Below are 21,749 nucleotides of genomic sequence, written 5' to 3'. Positions count from 1 at the left end.
TATCATTATTATTTTAAAGCTTCACTTAATGTAATAAAACATTTATATGCACGTCTTGGTCGGTATGTAAATGAGGGGCTAGATGAATCAATGCATTTCACGTGCTGCTTTTATATTTTTATGGACGAGAAATGTGTCCACGTTGCGGTGTTTCCTTCCCCTCCCCCGAACATATTTTGCCTAATATATTATTCGATTGATCCGGATACATCGGTTGTACTGGTCCAGTGCTGGATGATAGGGTATGGCATAGTATATGGAGACTCAGCATTGGTCTCGACCAGATAAGCAAACCCATCCCCTTTAATCTTCTCTGCTCTGTATCCCATCTCTGGGCATGGGTTCTCCGGGTTACATGCCACTCCGGCCCCGTCCTGGAGTTCCTCAAGGGTGTGTGCTTTCTCCTCACAAGGGAAGCTCCCGTAGTTTGCCAAGGGAACGCTCTCGATGAAGTAGTCCAGAGCTCGGCCGTGGTTGCAGACTTCCTCATCCTCACCATGTTCATTGCATCCCGGTTGGTTGATGCCGTTGTTAACGAAGAAATCTTGATGACCCAGCTACATCGCAAATAAACAAAGGACAGAAAATTGCTATTTTTACCCGATGTTTATTATATTTAGCCTAGATGAATAGCATTATTTCGAAGTAGAACAAAATATTTCAAATCATCAGAACCCTAATTCCATGAGGGACCGCGGTACAGTTTTAGAAGTAGGGGGCAATGGCTAAATCTATCTGCCTCTAAGCTGGATTAATGAAACGTGGATAATTCTATTCTAATTAGGCCCAACGATTATCTGTTAAGCACCGTATTTTATAATGACAATTCATTCAATGATTTAAACGACTTAGCTGAAATAAGAAATTATATTGGTCAACATCGAATATGATAATAAGTAGGAATTGTTATAAACTATTGTATACAAAATATCTCATGCCCGCACATTATTTTTTTTTGTTAATATTCAGCTGATTTTTTTTTTCTTATTTAGACTCCCTGCTATTATTACATACTGTAGTGTACATAATAATTAGAAACATAATCTTAAAACAATATATTCAATAATATATAATACTTGTTATGTACGTATTGTAAAAATGGAACAAATAAATTCATTTCAATGCTAGTATTATGACTTTGTATTGTCTTTTTCTGTTGAAAAAAAAATGCATTTGATAATTCGAATAAATTCTGTCCAATCTCTTCACTCTTGAAACATTATACTTATATTTCATTAGAAAATTTAGCAGAGAGCCACTACTTTATACTAATAAAATGACTTGTCATTTCATCATCAGTTATGCATTTTGGCAAGCATCTACTTGATAATAATATCAATTTAAAAGAAAATATTTTAGATGCTCAATCTCTAATAAGAATATATTCAAATTGAAGCAAGTTACCTGAAAAGGCAGTCCGATATAACCCCCGTCCAGTCCACTATGAGCGTTTGTATGGATGATGTCCACATATTCTGCATCAGTAATGTCCAGTCGACATTGCTGACCACGTGACGGTCCACCAGATAGACCAAAGGTCTCTGGGTTACCCTCTGAACCGGCTGGATCAAGACCTTGATAAGAAAAGAGGAGAGACGATAAATTAAATAAATTATATTTTACAAAATACACATAGACATGGGTGTTGGCTATCTTGCTTCGAAGAGCTTTTATTATTCTTATTTGTCTTATAATAATTATATAAGCTGATCTAAATAATTAAATTAATTTGCAAAATATGAAAAAATATTCTACAAAGATCGTATACAACCATGCTTCCGCAAATGTCTTTTAAGTCGAAGATGTAAAATGTATGGCGATTACTTTAAAATTATATTGTTTTCTAAAGAGAATATAAGATACAAGATGTTTTTTTTAAGTCGTCATCACAGGTCAACATAGTACACATAAATATGATTAATTTCTTATATTTCAGTAACAATTGCAGCTGTTATTTCACCATTATTCAGTATATTGCGACGTCATAAATACCTAGGCCTTGCACAGACCTAGAAAAATATAAAGATTGAACATCAAATAAGGGTATGGGGGATAGAAGAAGAAGAAGGAGAAGAAGAAGGAGGGGGAGGAGGAGGAGGAGAAGGAGAAGGAGGAGAATAAGAAGAAGAAGAGGAGGAGGAGGAAGAAGACGAAGAAGAAAAAAAAGAAGAAGAAGAAAAGAAAGAAGAGGAAGGAGAAGAAGATCAGAAGAAGAAGGAGAAGAAAGGAACCTAGCAAAGATTCCCCGTCGGAGAACGCTTGATGTTAATTGTCCCTCATCTCCCATTTCTCTTCTCATTTCCCTATCTATTCAATCCTTCCATCTAAAACAATAATTACATTAATTTTTGTTAATTCAAATAAACATTTATTTACCTGTAATCCTGGCCATCTGTTGCCCCGTACTCCCAGCATAACCAGCTACATGAGCACCCATACCGCCCCCGATGAGATGCATCTGATCGTATGTTGCACTGGTGTTGTTTACGATGTATGAGATGACGTGTGCAACTTGGAAACCTACAACACGAGCATCGGCACGAGCTTGGGCGTAGTTGGTAAGGTTCGCTGCTTGACTCCAATTCACCATGATAACATTGTTTCCCTTTTGGGTATAATTTTTAATAAATTTCATATTATTGGTTGTAGTTAATCATCTTTAAGGAGCGTTTCGTCTATTGTTGAAGGTAATTCTGTTTTGACTAAATTAATAATGAATATATATTATGCACAATTTTAGTCAACAACATAGTGATTTTGGGGTAGACTTTAGAAGAAATTTGTGCTTTTGCAATCATGGTGGTTTGTAATATGTATTTTTTTATCCCATTGCAAAGGTTGGCGATATCTATTAATTATATCGGCCAAGAAATTTGAGATTTCATATGTAACAAAATAATGACCATTAAAAATTGGCTCATAAATCATTTATTCGATTGATTAAATTCAAACTGATATTACCAGGGGAGCATTTCACGAAAGGACTTGTCAGACGATTTATCCGACAAGACTTATTTGACGGTTCTCGAGTATAAGCAAAGGTGACAATTATAAGGGCCTCTCAGTTAAACAAAATCTAGAAAATTTGTCAGATCGTAGAATTTGCCGGATGGAAATACAAATAAACTGCACCCCAGTACTTCAAGAAACAGGATGGGTAGATTCAAAGGAATAATTGGAAAGACCATTTTCGTGGGAGGGAAAGGGGTGATATTGTGTTAATGAGGACACGTTTCTCAAAAGACATGCACTAAGGGTGGGGCGGAGCTAAAGTAGGCCTATATTGTGATGATATTTTCAATTACCAAGGCGATCACCCCTGCCCCCTGTAGAACCCTTTCTATTGTAAGCGTACCTCATCAAGAAATGCCTCTTTAAGTTGATCCCATTTCTCATCCAGGAATTCATTGGTAAACCCTGGTATTAGAATCTTGGTATCTCGACTAGAATCGAATGGTGGGTTTGATAAATTGCTCACATCAACCCCGCCCTTTTCTCGTGTCTCATTTGAAATGAGAGTAAAGCTGGAACAGATGTCTGCCGTAGATCTCGGGGAGCGTTGATGACATGTACCGAAGCTGACAGAGAATGTATAAGAACCAACCCCGTCGTAGCAGGTGGGCGTGGTCGTATCTTGGGTGGGCGTGGTCGCATCTTGGCACCAAGCTGTAACGGTAAAAACGCTGTTTGATATTAACACTGTTTACTACATGAACCTTACAAAGAACTTGCTTGTGGTTTCATCATCCACGTTTAATTAATTGAAGATGTAATATTTCAAACATTACCTGTTAGCTAATAAAGTAACTAATGTAAAATTGATAGTAAACAACGTTTTACCTGTGTCCGATGTAATGTTTCGTGAATATGACGACAGGACCCGAAAAAAGGATGAGAGACGGCCTGCTTTTACCATGTTTCAATCCCAATTAAGTCTAACAACTAGGTCTATCAATAATATTTTACCAAAATAGGCACATTATCGAGCAGACTTTGTAATTTTCGATATTCTCCACATTTTTAAGCATGGCATCAGGGGCGTATAACAGGTGTCGGTGGCCGGCCGGGGGGGGGGGGGGGCAAGAGCCAAACATTTCCCGGTTATTGTCCATAATTGGGAAATTGTTTTTGTTTACATGTAAAATGATAGACAACAAGTTGTATGAATTTAACATGAACAATGGAATCTACATAACATGACAATAAACATAATATACCTTACATAATAATTCATAACAGAGTATTTAAAAAACATAGAAGGCATTATATGAGTTCATTGAAATTTGCAATTCGGGAAATATGAAAAGATCATTATTGGATTGATTAAATTGTAATAAAGGGTGGAAAACTTGGTTAGATGTAATTCACATTTCAGGTGAGTACTATGTATGTAGTTGGGTAATGTATTCAAATATACTTGCTAATATGTATGATGATCAAATCGGAAGAGATGACAGCAAAAGGAAAGAAAGAGAGAAATGAAAAAGGGAAGGAGAGAGAAGAAATAAATAAAGAAAGAAAGAAAGAAAGGGAGAGAGGGAGAGGGAAAGACAGAAATAAAGTAAGTAAGAAAGGAAGACAAAGATGGAAAGAAAGAAGGTAGAAAATAAAGAAAGGAGAAGCGGAAAGGTATACTCAAGCCATTGAGTTTAAGAGACGGAGAGATGTGGATACAAAAGAGTTAAGATAACGGGTGATATATTTGCATTAACATACCGCCATCGTTTTCCACTTCTTAACATCACATAATGAATATTTAGAGGATGTGATTTATTTCTAGATACTTCGATTGCCTTATTTCAGAGTTATTTCTTTGCATAACATGTCCAGGTCAAATTCTATCTTCAAGATTTTACCAGCTTGCATCACAATCCTCTTAGTTTCCGCTTATCTTGAATTCTAGCACTATATACCACACAGTCCACACTGAGCACCCAAAGATCATTACGCTTTCAATCACTGATTTATAAAACATATTCATGATTTTCCTATCCAGTCGTAAGCTTAGTAGTCGTACCTTGGTATTTGAAACTATTTCGACCTCTTTATTATTAATGCGGATTGTGCAAGCGAAGCGAACAGGCAATATTTTTATTAAAAAAAATCAAATTTGTGTTAGACTTTGACATAATATAAAAAAAAAAATTATATCCCTTTTCACCTTCTTTTTGTCCCTATTCCTTTTATCTCGTTCAGTACGACACTGTGAGCATGATTTTTTTATGATTGTGCGCGAGGGGGCAGCTTGCCCCCTGCCTGTTACGCCTCTGATGGGCATATACTGTTGAAGACATTCGCGGTGGAAAATGAACACGATGATTGTCCGTTTTACCATTTGAAATAAAGAATTTTCGTGTGAAAGTGTTCTTTTACCGATGACCTTAAGATAGGCCGACCGACGTTGTAGACTTTCAAGTACATGGGTAGAATCAATCATAACCTTTTATACGTCAAGTCAAGTGGAATAAGTTGAAAATATGACTGATCATTGCAAAACCTGAGACATGAGATGGTACTTACGTCGACCTATTTGTATTCATCCGCCCTTTCAATTTCCATACTTCTATTCACTTTCCTCTGCACTCTTACCTTTATCATATCTTGTTTCAAATAATTCTAAACGAAAGATTGGCTGTATCATACTGATAAACTTTTAGACCGCCATTCATATTTTAGAAATAAACAGCATTGCTAATCCAGTACCTTGTTCTTATAGTCTTAACATTTAAAACAAACAATTATTATTGTACTTTCTATAAAAATACGGAATGAGAACCCCAATAAACTATCTAAATTGGTTTGACATTTCACTTACCACATTACGGATTTCTTTGACTCGTTTGTACTTTTTTTCTTTAAAAAGACAGTTTGTGTCGTGTCTAAAAGTCGGCCTCAACATATTTAATCCTTTAACATTAATGTTTCTTTCAGATATTGTGCTTTTATTTCTGCGTTCAAAGTTTTTTAATGAATAAAGATGTCGATTACAAATTTATATGTTATATATAAAATTGATAAACACAGGACACCGCCATCGACAGCAATTAAGCTTGAAACTGATGATTGCCCAGGTTTTCATTCAAGGAGAGATGCAAATATTTATAAAATGATAGAAAGAATCGAAAGAAAAACTATACATTTAGTGACTAACAGAATTATTGCCTATCTATTTAAACCCGTTAATGTTTTGTTCCATCTTTCATAAGAGTAACTACGCCGAAATGGCTACATTGTCCTGCAATGAATAGATGGCATCTGATTGTTCATTGTATACTTTTAAAGGTAAATGTACAAAGTGATATTGAATATATTTTGAATAATTTATTTCAGGCCATTATATAATATATTATATAATTCACCGTGTTATCATGATTCGTACGAAACCCTTTTCCATCTTTAGTATAGATCTGCAAAATTACGCACAAAAACAAATAATGTTAATAAAACTCACCGATCTTCGTGCATAAAAACACGGTTAAGAAGCCCAAAGTATAACGAAAAGAGTTCATCTTCGTGGTCTATTTTATCCGTTGATAACTTTACGTTACAAATAATGACCGTTGGCAACGAGTTGTCAATAACCAGTGTTTCTGTTCGAAATAGACAAGCCCACTGCAGCAACTACAATATAGTTCTGGAAAAATAAAAATCAGTATTATATTTGCCATCACAGTTGTCCCTATTTGCAATGCAGTACTTTACATGTCATTGGTCAAATATTTCGTGACGTATGCGGGTAATTTATACCACGTGATCCCAATCGCTGCTCTGTGATTTTCTGCAGAAAAATATATTACTCAAAAAGCAACAATTAAGGACGGCGCTACCAAGTTAAAGGGGGGGGGGGGGGTTGACGCCCCTTATCCCCATGTTTTGCAAGGAGTGAGGCAGATAAAGGGGGAGAAGAGAAATCAAAGGACAAGTTCACTCAAACAAAAAGTTGATTTAAATAAAAAGAGATATATCCAACAAGTGCAACACTGAATATTTCATCAAAATCGGAGGAAGAATAAGAAAGTTATGACATTTTAATGTTTCACTTAATTTCACAAAACAGTTATATGCACAGTCATGCTGGTCGGAATGCAAATGAGGAGACTGATGACGTCATCCACTCACTGTTTCTGTCGTGTTTTATTAAATGAAATATTCAAATTTTCTCCTTATTGTCAAGTGAAATAATGACCTATTCCTCCCTGAACATTATTTAATTCTATGTGGTTCAGTCAAGTTGGTCCTTATTGTCAAATCTGTAAATAATGAAATATTGTATTATTCAAACAATAAAATACAAAATAAATAGTAAGGGACATTAGCGAAACTTTAAAATGTCATACTTTTGAAGAAATCTACAGCATTCTGCTAGTTTGATTTTTCTCTGTTTATTCAAATCAACATTTTTCTGGGGTGGACTTGATCTTAAAGGAATACGAGAAGTTAGAAAGGAGAAAGAAAGCCCTAGTACCTATGTTATTATCCCCATTATTCAACTGAAGAAAAAATATGACACCACAGTTTCAATTCTTTCTTACATGTTACTACATTCCCCAAAGCTCCCAACCTGGACAAAGACATTTCAGTATATTTAAAGCTGAAATAAGTATCTTGGCGAGGAAATAAGCATTTTGCATGAAATTCATATAGTCATTTTTCAGTAATAATTCATAAAAGTAATTTCTAATTGGCAACTCTTGATACCCTCTCTCTTATCGTCCTCCCCCAATCTCTGTCCCTTTCTCACAGTAAATTGTCTCTTCCTGTGTTTCTCCCTCCCCTACTCTCAACTCTCTTCCTCTTTTTCTCACTCACTCACTCACTCACTCACTCACTCATCCACCCACTCATCCACCCACTCACACACTCGCTCACTCACTCACACACTCACTCACTCACTCACACACTCACTCACTCACTCATCCACCCACTCACTCTATCCATCCATCCATCCATCCATCCACCCACCATCTATCTATCTATCTATCTATCCAATGTATCGTTTTTCTGTAACTATCCATCCAATTAATTCCTTCTTATTCTGATCCATCTTTTCCCTGAGCCTCTCTGTTTTATTGGTATGAATGACTTGGAATGTCTACGAGAAATCTAAGAGCTTGCCATGGAATAACTATGACGAGGGTTCACAAGTGTTAGGTATGTTTGTCTTCATCGAAAATTTTTCTGCTCAGCCAGTTCATTTTAACAATGTAAACTCAAGTCAACTACACATGTACACATTCAGGGCATGTTTGGAAACTGAAAGCAAGTGTTTTATAGAAGTAGGCTAGGCAGAAAATTATTTTGATGTCAACAAATGCAATCCTCAGTCCCATGGACCCTCGAACCCATGGGAAGAGCATATAATAATAGACCACAATTATCTTCAGCATCCACTGTGCAAATATGAAAATACATTAAGTCAGTAAGGGCATTTATTTACAAATCATATATATGTACATTCAACAACAAAAAAATCACAGTAAACTACTCTTCTTTGGCAGAAAGAAAGCAGTTGGTTAAACATTAAAAAGTGAAATAAACATTGACATGCAAAGAATGTAGCATTATTGAATGCAAGAAAATATTTGTCATTGTCTTAAAACCTTGTGGGTTTTGTTCTTACCATAAACAAGAATTATTGCCTGGCAAAAATAAATTAAAAAGTCATCAAATTTAAAGGGCATGAAAGGAGAAGTTTAACAGTCTTTGAAACAAGAGAAAAAAGTGGAAGAAAAGAGAAGAAAAAGAAATTGTATAATAAAGAGATGTCCAAGTTGTAGAACTCTATATTACCATGGCTGGTAATTTAATTGAGAAAAAATACGTCACATTTGGGTCATCTTAGCCCTATCCATACATGTATATCATGTTTTTAGTCCTCTTTAGAATGCTACTTACCTAGTTAATCACCAGTTTTCAATGTGACATAATCCCAGAGATACAATCAAATTAATCTTGTCATAGCTTCTTGTTATCCATTATTGAGAGTAACATCATCTTTACACTTTCCATGTTCTCAAAAAGATAGGTAAATAATTTTGTCCATGCCTGGATTAGAGTTCCAATACACTGACTTACGACTGGTCCCAAAAATGGAAATTTTTGTCAGGTTTTGACTGTTCATAATCAAAATTGGAAATATATTACATTAGTTAACATCCTATCAAGATGATGAATGTAGCTATACATGATTCAATTTACCATCTCTATTTACACTTAACACCTTATGACTATGAACATCAAAACTACAATACACACAATGTATTCTCTTGTCACAAAATGACAAAAACAAATAAATACAAGGGATCATATCCCAGTAACATACAGATTTAATGCCGATGATCAACATTGAATTTATGTCAAACCCACTGACATTAAAATAGATTTGACTACGACAAAGTATATTTGCATAAGTAGGAACTTAACACCATAAGTAGGAACTTAACACATGAGGACCTTGCCTTGAAAGTGATTACATGTTTGTTAATGGTAACATTCTTGGGGGACAAAAACATCAAGATCCAGTTGTGTGAGTAAAAAATCTCTCCTGGGGGACAAAAAATAAATGAAGTTTGAGTAAATTTAGTGATAAATCAAAGCATGTAAATTTGTCTTGGAATTTCAAAGAATTTTTGTTGCCTTTGTGCACATGGTTAACATCCGTTGTTTCTCTCTTCAGGAATGTTTTAGAAATTAAAATTGTTCAAATTGCAATGTATACATTTGTTATCATGCTGGCTCAGCACTGTATTCTTATGTCAGGGGTGTGAGTGGTCACAAATAAACAGATCTGAAAAAAAACTGAAGAGTGTTGAAAGTCTGAAAAAGAAAGAGCTCCTATACTTTCTGTACAGAGGAAAACCCAAAATAAGCTGAAAAAAAATATGCAATGATCTAAAAATATGAACTCTCACACTCCTGAATGTAAACTGAGCACAGCACTTTGATAGATGCTTTGAATTCATTGATCAATGCATGTTCTTAACAATCACATACATGTACACAGTGTTTTATAATCCCTGGGATTCAGTCAGAAGAAAGCAGATTCTCACCAAACCCAAGCGCAATAAAGCCCTGAGCCTGGTGTCAAAAAACGAAAGAAAAATCATTTTTATCAGTTCAATGACAATTGCACTTGTGGCAATTACTCTGAAGATAATTCTGCAAGTTAAGCAAAACATAACAAGAGGAATGCCTCTGGCAGTCACACCTGCATTACAAGATTTAATATAGCAGCAGTGCTAATTTTGAAAACTACTATAAAATAATCATTCACAAAAACACCATTCATATAATGACATAATACCACGTTCATTGACTATAAATGACATTTGAACAGTGACTTAAGACTTGTCAAGTACACCCATGTCCACATTTCATTCACTCTATCAATAAACTTTCAAAGTTATGATGGCAATTCAACAATTACCCCAACATGGCCTAAGTTTACTGACATTAACTGACCTTTGACCTTGGTTTTGTGACCTGAAACTCACAGGGGATATCCCAAGTTTTATGAAATAGATCCATAAACTTTCAGTTAGGATGGTAATTCAACAAATACCCCAAACACGGCCAAAGTTCATTGACCTTTAATGACCTTTGACCATGGTCATGTGACCTGAAACTTGTACAGGATGTTTAGTAATACTTGATTACTCTTATGTATAAGTTGTATGAACTAGATCCATAAACTTTCAGAATTAGGATGGTAATTTAACAAATACCCCAACACTGCCAAAGTTCATTGACCTTAAATGACCACTGACCATGGTCATGTGACCTGAAACTCGCGCAGGATATTCAGTGGTACTTGATTACCCTAATGTCCAAGTTTCATGAACTAGATCAATAAATTTCAAAGTTATGATAGTAATTTAACAAATACCCCCAACTTGACCAAAGTCCATTGACCCTAAATGACCTTTGACCTTGGTCACGTGACCTGAAACTCGAGCAGGATGTTCAATAATACTTGATTAACCTAATGCCTAAGTTTCATGAACTAGGTCAATATACTTTCTAAGTTATGATGTCTTTTCAAAAACTTAACCTTAGGTTAAGATTTGATGTTGACACCGCCACCACTGCCTTCAGAAAAGCAGCGCCTAAAGTCTTGCTCTGCGATGCAGGCGAGACAAAAAGTAACATCCCAAACTAATGAACCCTAAGCCTAGTATTTATAATGAATAATTTTGAAATGAAAACTCTATTACAATCCAACACTAACCCTTTGCCCTCTGCAATATCAAGACCAGAGCAGATGTCTTGCAACCCTTTTATCATAACTTTGCTAATCAATAGAAATTTCCATGGATTCCTTGGTTTTGATTGGCTGCTTAGCCAATAACTTAGAATAAGAGTAATTTAGCTCAAGGGAACTGAATCTCAGACAAATACAATCCTTGATAATCATTACACATCATTGATATACAATGCAGAACTAGTCACCATTTGATGAAACAAACAGTCTATCAAATTCACTGAAAACTGTAGCGAGATATATTATTGATTTGGGGACACAAATAGACTTGCAACTGATTAATAAATCTCATCTTGGTTCTGGGGATGGTTTCATTAGAGAGCGTTGATTCTGTATGGTGCTGACGGCTAGACTCTGAACCCATTAGAGAGCATTGATGCTGTATGGTGCTGACAGCTAGACTCTGAACCCATCAGAGAGCATTGATGCTGTATGGTGCTGACGGCTAGACTCTGAACCCATTAGAAAGCGTTGATGCTGTATGGTGCTGACGGCTAGACTCTGAACCCATTAGAAAGCGTTGATGCTGTATGGTGCTGGTCTTGAACTGACGGCTAGACTCTGAACCCATTAGAAAGCGTTGATGCTGTATGGTGCTGATGGCTAGACTCTGAACCCATTAGAGAGCATTGATGCTGTATGGTGCTGACAGCTAGACTCTGAACCCATCAGAGAGCATTGATGCTGTATGGTGCTGACGGCTAGACTCTGAACCCATTAGAAAGCGTTGATGCTGTATGGTGCTGACGGCTAGACTCTGAACCCATTAGAAAGCGTTGATGCTGTATGGTGCTGGTCTTGAACTGACGGCTAGACTCTGAACCCATTAGAAAGCGTTGATGCTGTATGGTGCTGATGGCTAGACTCTGAACCCATTAAAGAGCGTTGATGCTGTATGGTGCTGGTCTTGAACTGACGGCTAGACTCTGAACCCATTAGAAAGCGTTGATGCTGTATGGTGCTGGTCTTGAACTGACTGCTAGTCTGAACCAATTAGAGAGCATTGATGCTGTATGGTGCTGGTCGTGAGCTGACAGCTAGACTCTGAACCCATTAGAGAGCATTGATACTGTATGGTGCTGGTCGTGAGCTGACGGCTAGACTCTGAACCCATTAGAGAGCATTGATACTGTATGGTGCTGGTCGTGAGCTGACGGCTAGACTCTGAACCCATTAGAGAGCATTGATGCTGTATGGTGCTGGTCTTGAACTGACTGCTAGACTCTGAACCCATTAGAGAGCGTTGATGCTGTATGGTGCTGGTCTTGCACTGACTGCTAGACTCTCAACTCCCTTGCTGATAAATCTCATCTTGGTTCTAAGAGGTGGTTTCAAGCCCCTTATCACCTTCTCAGCATCTGCCTTGACTGCATCACCAGTGAACATGTATTTCAAATGATAGCTATGAGGGATATCAGTCAAGGAGTGTACAACAGCTCAGCCTAATTTATTCGGAACCAAAGAAATGTGTTTGAATTTTTTTTCAATGAAAAAATATTTATTCCAGGATAATTTTTATACTGGCTTGTAGATTATGTTGTAAATGTTGTGCATCCCATATTTTGGCTCAATCGCACAAATGACAGTCAAGATCACAAGGGCATGGGGCCAATCATGCCCCAGTCCTGAATTCATCTCAAGTAGCCCAGTCCTTTAAATTTTAAAGTTGATTTCATTTTAATTAATTCATTTATTGACTCAGTTCTGAGAGAATTGTAAATCTACATATAAAATTATATTTCTCAAGACAGAACTTGCCAGGGCTTCAAGATAAGCACAACTCCATTATTAACACCTACAAATATTTTAGGTAAGAACAATGGAAGATTTTTCAAAGGATACAAGAAATCACAGATGGTATCAGAATGCAAGATGTGATTACTATGTCTGTCAACACTCTGTAACATATCATACAGCTCTATCGCAATCTGAATAGAAAAGAAAAGAATACACACATGAAATAAAATATATCTAAGGTATATTTACTGAGCATGAATGATGGGGTTTATCATGAATTTAAAGGGAATTAAAGACAAGTATAAGTTGATACATTACAATTGTATATCAATGAATATCAGGTGCGTCTGGTCAGGTATTGGGAGGAAGGTCTGCGGACCATAGTTATTAAGTTAACTTTTTCCATACCCTGGCAGCTTGACCAGACGCACCTGATACAACGTAATTTTGTCTTGAATTTTATATTATGATCTGTATGACTCTATTGCATTTTGTATTCACTTGTTTGTAATATTTTATCTGATTCTGTATGCCGAATAAAAATAATAATAATAATAATAATTGTAAATTACATTAAAAACATGTATGAAAGAAGTAACCCCATTTCCCTACCCCCCTCCATAAGAATCTTTGTCTATTCAATTCTTGCTAGGACTGGTTGGAATTCTGTTCATCTAGGTCTTGGACAGGAAACTTGGATATGGTGAACATACTTGAAATAAACAATCCTAAATAATTGTATTATACGTAATGATCACTACTGATTGTAATATTGTGCATGATATTTTACAGGCACATTATACGAAAAATAGGAGCCATAAACAATTTTGTATTGTATACATACCTCTAACAAGCATCTAGTTCTCTCTTCATGGAATCTCTGAAGGAATGGTCCAATGATATGACATATGAAGAGAAATTGATCCTCGGTCTTCACATGAGGCTTCACTTGTTCTCTTAGGAACCTAGTAAAAGATAGTAACATTGTTACTAACATATTGATCTACTCTTACGATAGTAAAATTGGAACCTAATAAAAGATAGTGACATTGTTACTAACATACTGATCTACTCTTACGGTCGTAACATTGGAACCTAGTAAAAGATAGTCACATTGTTACTAACATACTGATCTACTCTTACGATAGTAACATTGGAACCTAGTAAAAGATAGTGACATTGTTACTAACATACTGATCTACTCTTACGGTCGTAACATTGGAACCTAGTAAAAGATAGTCACATTGTTACTAACATACTGATCTACTCTTACGATAGTAACATTGGAACCTAGTAAAAGATAGTGACATTGTTACTAACATACTGATCTACTCTTACGATCGTAACATTGGAACCTAGTAAAAGATAGTGACATTGTTACTAACATATTGATCTACTCTTACGATAGTAAAATTGGAACCTAATAAAAGATAGTAACATTGTTACTAACATACTAATCTACTCTTACGGTCGTAACATTGGAACCTAGTAAAAGATAGTCACATTGTTACTAAGATACTGATCTACTCTTACGATAGTAACATTGGAACCTAGTAAAAGATAGTGACATTGTTACTAACATACTGATCTACTCTTACGGTCGTAACATTGGAACCTAGTAAAAGATAGTCACATTGTTACTAAGATACTGATCTACTCTTACGATAGTAACATTGGAACCTAGTAAAAGATAGTGACATTGTTACTAACATATTGATCTACTCTTGTTATTAAGAATTTAAATGTACTGATCTTCTCTTCGGAACCTCGTAAAAGGTAGTAACAATTTTATTAAGAAGTTAAACATATTGATCTTCTTGAACCTAGTAAAATATAGAAAAAATTATTTACAACATACTGACTTTCCAATAGGAAGGCACTCAATATTCTTATTCCAGGATTACAAAACAATAATAAATTAATCTCGGTGCCAAGACATATCAATGATTAGATGAACAGAACCAAATATCTATTTTCACAAAGTAGACAATAATAAGACAAACTGAAAATCAGATCATTGGTGCATTAAACTAAATGGAATTAAGACAAACTGAGAATATCATTAGACCAAGTGATGTTGTACCAACTGGTTTTTATACCAAATTGATAGTACAGGGGCCGTGGAATGGTTTTCAAAGTGGGGGGGGGGGGGCCATGCAAAAAATCACAATCATATGGTCATTTTTACGTTTTTGTACACGGTTTTGGAAAAAAGTGGGGGGAGGTGAAGCCCCCTCCCCCGCTTCTGCGGCCCCTGTAGTGCACCAAGTGGGTTTAAACAGGTGTTCTATGATCTGAGAATGGGAATCTCTGCTTGATTATGACATGTAACTCACTGAGGCAATGGTGTCAGTTGGCCAATGTTAGAGTGATGCCAGATAGCATGTGTGATTGCAATGACATAAGCACTCTCTCCCTCCATATACAGAGGATGGGCTGAAGCAAAGCTGAACTCAGCAAACATGTGATTCAGGTTTGACCTTGGGGTCATAGGGTTGACCTTTGACCCTGCCAAAGGTTCCCTGCAGATGACCTCTACTATCCTTGTCTGGATCATCTCACGGTATGTTTCCTGAAATCAATCATTAATCAATAACATAATGAACAATACATGTACATATAAATTCAGGTATTTATATATAGATGACTTAGATATGTAAGCTCTACTTAATTCAGCTCTGCGGTTCTGTTCTTTTTTTTAAATGTGAAAAGCAAATCGCAACATGCTTTCAGCCCTGTGATTTTGCTTTTTCGCACTGCAAACTTCAAACTTGTTGTCAACTCTCTGATTATGTTTTCCTTCATCAATATTAAAGAGTGCCACCTTAACAAAACGTTCAAGAGCCATATTTAATTATCTTGATAGAATTCAAAGTAAACCATCGTTACAGCAAATGTACGCTGGCATGCCATGGGTGTTGATCCATATTCATGGATGGGGGAGGGGCTGTTTTGTTCTCTTGTGAGGGATTTTTTCCTTTTAGTTTGGGTGGAGGTCAAGGCATAACAAGTCTAAAAATTTTAGGGGCAAGACATGGCATAAAGGGCAGAATTAATTTTAAAATGCTGTGAGGGAAGTGAGTGAGCCATTAAATTGCCTTTTTAATACATAAATCAAATTTTGTAACAGATTTTGACAGGATATGTCTTTTAAATATAATGCCAAAATTTGTCACAAAAATTTGAATTACTTTTCATGCTTTAAGAAAACAGAACCGCAGAGATAAATCTTGTTATTCATGACAAACAGAGAAATGACTTTATGTAACTTAATTCATCTAGCCCCATGCCCCCCTTGCAGCCATAGAATATATTCCATAGGGGAATATGCCATTCATTTGCAAGTGAGGACCCTCTTTTTGCTTATCAAATAACATAAATCGCCATTTACTGGGAGTGGGGATCTGTTTTGGGAGACATGTTAATGTTTTTCTGTACCAAAATGCCCCCCCTTTTTTTTAAATCCTGGATCCACCCCTGAATTATGTATTGTGCAATTGACTGGCAACATTTTATCAATATCTGTGAATAAATACTTACTGGTAGAGAAGTTAAGATGAGGGCAATAGCATTGATCCATATCATTACATTCTCACGAGGGAGCTCAGAAGGGCTAGATAAAAAGAAAGTGTTTTATATAATTGCTTTACAGAGCACTACATGTGTATAGTTATGGATTGTATTCATTATCAAATACATCTAGTTCTGTGCCAATAATGATTTAATGGGTTCCTGACATGTGATGCACCACGCCGTACACCGGGGTACCGTAGTACCCCGGGGCACGGCGTTGTGCAGCGCCATCTCGTGTTGTAATAGTGTACAGTTACATTGTTGTCATGGTGATCCTGTCGTGCGATCGGTGCGACAATCATGACAATGATGGGGACAATGATCACAACGCCTATTTCATTTCTTTGATACAATCTTATGCCAATAATAGTAAACAAATAGAATAAAGTTATCATTTGCATGCATTAATTGTTACATAAGATCACTAAAAAGAAAAAAAAAATCTCTACATAACATTAAAATATACTTGTACACATTTTTGGTAACCCAGGGTACAGCGCAAAAAATAAAATAAATAATTCAACAAAATGGCGGATTATTATTTGGTACCCCAGGGTACCAAATACTGCATCATGTCTTAATATTTATCCAATTGTCCTTTTTGAACATGAATATTCAATTGACATGATATACTAGAATATCTAAGTACTGCAACAAGAATTAAGAAACAAGGTTCAATATTTTCTGTTATTATTTTGGGTAGCTCGAATCAGAAAAATATCTTATGTATTATCAGTAGTTTTCACTTTTTTAAAATAAAACAGAACAAAAGCATTTTCATTTACCCAAGTTGGAAAGTGTTGTGATGTCTGTACTCTGCACTACCTGATATTTTTTAGCAATATATTTTTTTTGACGGCTTAGCTACATGTATGTGCAATGAGCATCAACATGTCATATATATAAGTGACTTGAGTTTGCACCATTGATAATACATCATTATCTTTATTATACATTAAACATTTAGTGACCATGTTTCTCTGAAATTAATATGTGAGAAAACCAAAAAAGAGCAATGCACACGTAATTCAAAATTCCATAAAGTATGTAGATCTAACCAAACCCCCTTTTATGAGATCTAATGGGAATGGATCTTTTGTATTTTCTAGTTCATAATTATGAAAGGTTGCAATGCTCCCAAAGGAGAAAATGGAGTTCAGACGTTCAAAAGAGAATGATTATTTCGAAGCATTGCCCATGTATGACGTTAGACAATACAAGTCATGTACCAATAATACTCAGTGTAAAATTCTAGGATTAGGAAACCTATTTTTCCATTATATTTTCCTGAAGCACTGAAAATAGATACTTACTTCTTAAGAACAACGTCCAGTACAGCATCTCCCACAACCTTAGGGTTGATGGCTAAAGCCATTAGTTCAACACATACACAGTGTAATGCATGAGCTGAGATGTTAGGAAACTCATTGAATCTCCAATCAAACACTGGGAATGGAGACTTGTCCAATAGAGCTTAGTAGAGCGACAGTCAAGAAAATAATCAACTACATCATATATTGTATGTCATAAAATGTGATTTTAAAGTTTGCTATGATGGTTAAACAGGTTCTCTTGGTGATTAGATCTATGGAATATTAAACTTTAGAGCTTCACAATGCCAAAAGAAGCAACAACCAAAACATCAGGGTTGCTTTAAATGAAGATGAAATATTAGGATTTAACTGCAACTGATTTTGAAGTCAGATATCAGAAGGTATATTGGCTATCTCAATATTGAGGGTCATGAGTTTTGAGCCCTCATATAGACACACTAAAATGGGATTCTGTTTCCAGATGCTCAGCATCCATTGGAAAAGGGATATTTAACGGTAACTCTCTTCTATAGAAATCAGTTGAACAGTGGGTTCATCTAATACATGTAATAGACTCTTGTGCTGTAAACTATTCTTGAAACATAAACCTATCGAAATATAATAAAAATATATTGTGATTTAAACCAAATTCAGGGTACAAATCATGATGGCTATTAGAGCTCATTGAAAAATTAGATTTTAAAGCAAAATAACTTTAGGTTATAACGTGGGGTAAGGTGAAGTTCATAATGTTATCATTCTATTGGGTATATATTCAAACATGTTAATAAGGATATTATCAGTTAAAGACTCAAGCAAGTGGATTATTGAATATGGCTACGGTATATTGCTGTAAGTACATTTATATTCAAGATCATGGGTAGTATGCACTTTCTTCCGGAAGACATACAACTATGGTCTACTTTCATATTATAGCAACTATCATGGTAACAAGTCTTGACAGTCGATTACAATCAAGTTTTCCATGGTTGTTACAATATTGACATAGTTACTGTGACTTTGATTCTTTATAGAACAGCTAGGCCTCAGAAAGGAAGAAGAGGCTACCCATAGTAAATCTAGCTCATAGACATTAATTCAGTTGGTAATAAAAAAGGATACTGTCTACAAGTCTCTTGATGACAGTGATGTAATACTCATGGTCTGGTGTCCATACAAGATCTTCTGGTCCTTTAGCAAGGAAGTCTTGATAAGCCTGGGTCAAACACCTAAGAAGATAAATTCATTCATTGAAATACCATGTGAATCATGTTATGTGCAGAAGCCTGTCTTTCTATCACAGGGTATATCCCACTATGGCACTCTTGCAATATTGTAATACTCGTATCAAATGTGCACCTGGGGGCAATTTCATAAGGCTGTTACATGCAACTTTCCTCATGACTCGAGACCCTTACCCAAGATTATCTGTTTTAACATAATCAGAATGAATTTAATATAATCCAAATCCAATTTTCATTTCACATTTCATTCCAATATTTGTTAACCATGAGCAGTTTGTACGGATGCCACTTTCTGGTTAATAAAAAGTTTAAATATCACCTTGAGTTACCCCTTTTCTACATAAAAGAGGTATTTTCATTGGCCTATAAGATGTTGAAAAGTAAGAATTTAAATGACTTTGATAAAGATTTCATCGTTACTATAAAGGATACAAGCACTTAATAAATTGTATTTTTAACATCATGATTTCTATTTTTTTGTATTTCACACGATAGACTACCATACCAGTTATTTGGTCTGATTCCTTTCTGAGCTCCAATGATAACACCAACAAGTTTTCTTCTCAATCCTGGTCTTTCTCTAAGCTTCTTCTCATAGTAATGAAGAGTGTTGAAAAGGTACGTCACTGGACGGTCTGGAGGTGATAATAGGGGAAGATACTAAATCAGAGAAGTAAACAATATAAGTGCCAGTTGTGGTAACCATTTTTAATGAGCTGGAACAGAATTTTATACTCTGCTTGTAACAAGCATTTATATATATATATATAAAACATTTTCAAGTTTCCACTGTTTTACCAAACAGCATAAACTGTAATTCACAACAAGGATGGTGTGAAGATTAATACACTGTATGTAAATGTTATAAACATACTTTGTCTTTTATTATTTAATAAATTTACATATCTTCTGTAACTTAACTTGTTTAATTTATTACCTTGTTTGTAATGTGGAGTTGTGTATATCCATATAGAAATTGTGCAATACATATTTGATAATTATCAGTTTCATCAATATTGATTAATTGAGTGACTAAATCCTTCAGTTTTTAAAATTTCTATTCCTCCTCATTTTTTTCTTGGATCTCTGTCTTTCCTGGTCTTACCATGGAATTTGAATAGACCACCTAGATGTTCCAGGATGGTTTCTAAAGACTTAGTGACAGGAGGTAGCTCCAGGAAACGATGAATCAGGATATCAAATACCTACAAGAAAGAAACCAGTATACCAACCAGAAATAATTATTTCATCTTATTATTCTTTTAAACACCACAAAATTCACAAAGTTTGAATATATGGTCTCCTATTGTGCTAATATACAAATAGCGAATAGGCATGAGTGCAATGGTGCGAGATTTCACATGAGGTGAAAGAAAGAGCCGAGTTGAATAGAGCGTTTCTTTCTTTTACCGAATGCAAAATCTCGCACCATTGCACGAATAAGAATATTTGCTATTTGTGTTGTACAACGCCTCAGAATCTAGCGATAATATGGAAAAAACAAAGAGTTTTTTCCCCTCCATTAGTCTATGAAAAGGGAGCAAAAATATTGGAAGCGAAAAGCAAAATCCCACAAGCCGGGCCCACAAACGCACATGATCTTGGACAGCATTGCGCATTTAGCCAGCGGGCTGTACACGCATTGTCACCTTATTCAATGAAATCGCATTGTGACGTAACCTCCTAAAGCCGTGCAATGATACATTTTGGATGGTACGTCTTGTGTGCAACGGTACAAATGTGTGACATTCAGCCTCCTATTTGATCGCGTACAACAAGCAAAGTAGGCATTGTACAATTTGGTATATCAATATCCAATAGTGGATGCATGTTTTGTCAAAGGGCAGTAGATTCAATTATTGCTAGTATGCTCTATGCTTGTAATAAGCCTCAATTTGTAATTCAAGAGCACAGTGTTTAGGTGAATAAATGTACGAATAATGGAATTTAAATACCATGGACCCTATACATAATGTGCACTAAATTCTACCTAACCTTCTTATTAAACCATGGGGCATGTACTCTTGTGAATTTTGGTCCTTAGCTTGTTCTTTGTCCAATTTGCATGGTGACTAGTTGATCATTGCGACCATCACATCTTAAGACCATATCTTGAGGGTATTGCATACAAATGCTCACAAAAAGACAAGTAATTTTCAACAATTATAAGGCTAGAATCTTAGGCATGCAGTAGTAAACTGGTTTAGATTGGTATCATTTCTCATACTTACAGGCAAGAATCTCAGGCACACATTACTGAAGTAAACTGGCAGATACTGAGGGGTAGTTTGTAGTGTGGCACCAGTCTCCTCACACAAACCTTCAAAGAAAAACTTCTCAGGATATTTCTACAGATAGAAAGAGAGAAGGGGGTGGGAGATAAATATCAGTCTTAAAATAAACTTTGGAAACTCATTCATTTGTACTATGATTTACGTGTTAAAAACAAATCTAACCATCCATCAATCAATCTTATCACTCACTCATTCATTCATTCATTAATTCATTCATTCATTCATTCATTCAGTCAGTCATTCATTCATTCAGTCATTCATTAATTTATTCAATCACTCATTCATTCATCCATTCCTCTACAATTATCTCAGTTAGTCAATCAGCTTG

The 21,749-nt window shown here is 35.6% G+C and overlaps 2 protein-coding genes across 2 annotated transcripts in view; both read right to left on the bottom strand.

The window, feature by feature from the left end:
- On the bottom strand, positions 1-6,624 carry LOC121430472 (inactive pancreatic lipase-related protein 1-like). Its single transcript, XM_041627740.1, has 5 exons — positions 6,452-6,624; positions 3,356-3,666; positions 2,377-2,605; positions 1,405-1,574; positions 1-557 (listed from the first exon to the last, which is right to left on the bottom strand). The coding sequence occupies exons 1-5, from the start codon at positions 6,507-6,509 to the stop codon at positions 189-191; spliced, it is 1,137 nt and encodes a 378-aa protein (XP_041483674.1). The 5' UTR covers positions 6,510-6,624; the 3' UTR covers positions 1-188.
- A 4,380-nt stretch (positions 6,625-11,004) lies between these two features.
- LOC121430898 (mediator of RNA polymerase II transcription subunit 23-like) overlaps positions 11,005-21,749 on the bottom strand; it is a 70,049-nt gene continuing 59,304 nt past the window's right edge. Inside the window, exons 25-34 of the mRNA XM_041628325.1 lie at positions 21,359-21,475; positions 20,233-20,332; positions 19,633-19,762; positions 19,006-19,112; positions 17,884-18,043; positions 16,538-16,610; positions 15,334-15,569; positions 13,842-13,962; positions 13,103-13,188; positions 11,005-12,662 (exon numbers count right to left, since the gene is read on the bottom strand). Of these exons, the coding sequence (XP_041484259.1) occupies positions 12,494-12,662; positions 13,103-13,188; positions 13,842-13,962; positions 15,334-15,569; positions 16,538-16,610; positions 17,884-18,043; positions 19,006-19,112; positions 19,633-19,762; positions 20,233-20,332; positions 21,359-21,475 (1,299 nt within the window). The 3' untranslated portion in view covers positions 11,005-12,493. The remainder of the gene's footprint in view (positions 12,663-13,102; positions 13,189-13,841; positions 13,963-15,333; positions 15,570-16,537; positions 16,611-17,883; positions 18,044-19,005; positions 19,113-19,632; positions 19,763-20,232; positions 20,333-21,358; positions 21,476-21,749) is intronic.

The sequence above is a fragment of the Lytechinus variegatus genome, chromosome 17, assembly GCF_018143015.1.
Source record: "Lytechinus variegatus isolate NC3 chromosome 17, Lvar_3.0, whole genome shotgun sequence".
Classification (NCBI taxonomy): domain Eukaryota; kingdom Metazoa; phylum Echinodermata; class Echinoidea; order Temnopleuroida; family Toxopneustidae; genus Lytechinus; species Lytechinus variegatus.
Note: the sequence above shows the minus strand (reverse complement) of the source record. Positions and strands in the feature narration are given on the sequence as shown.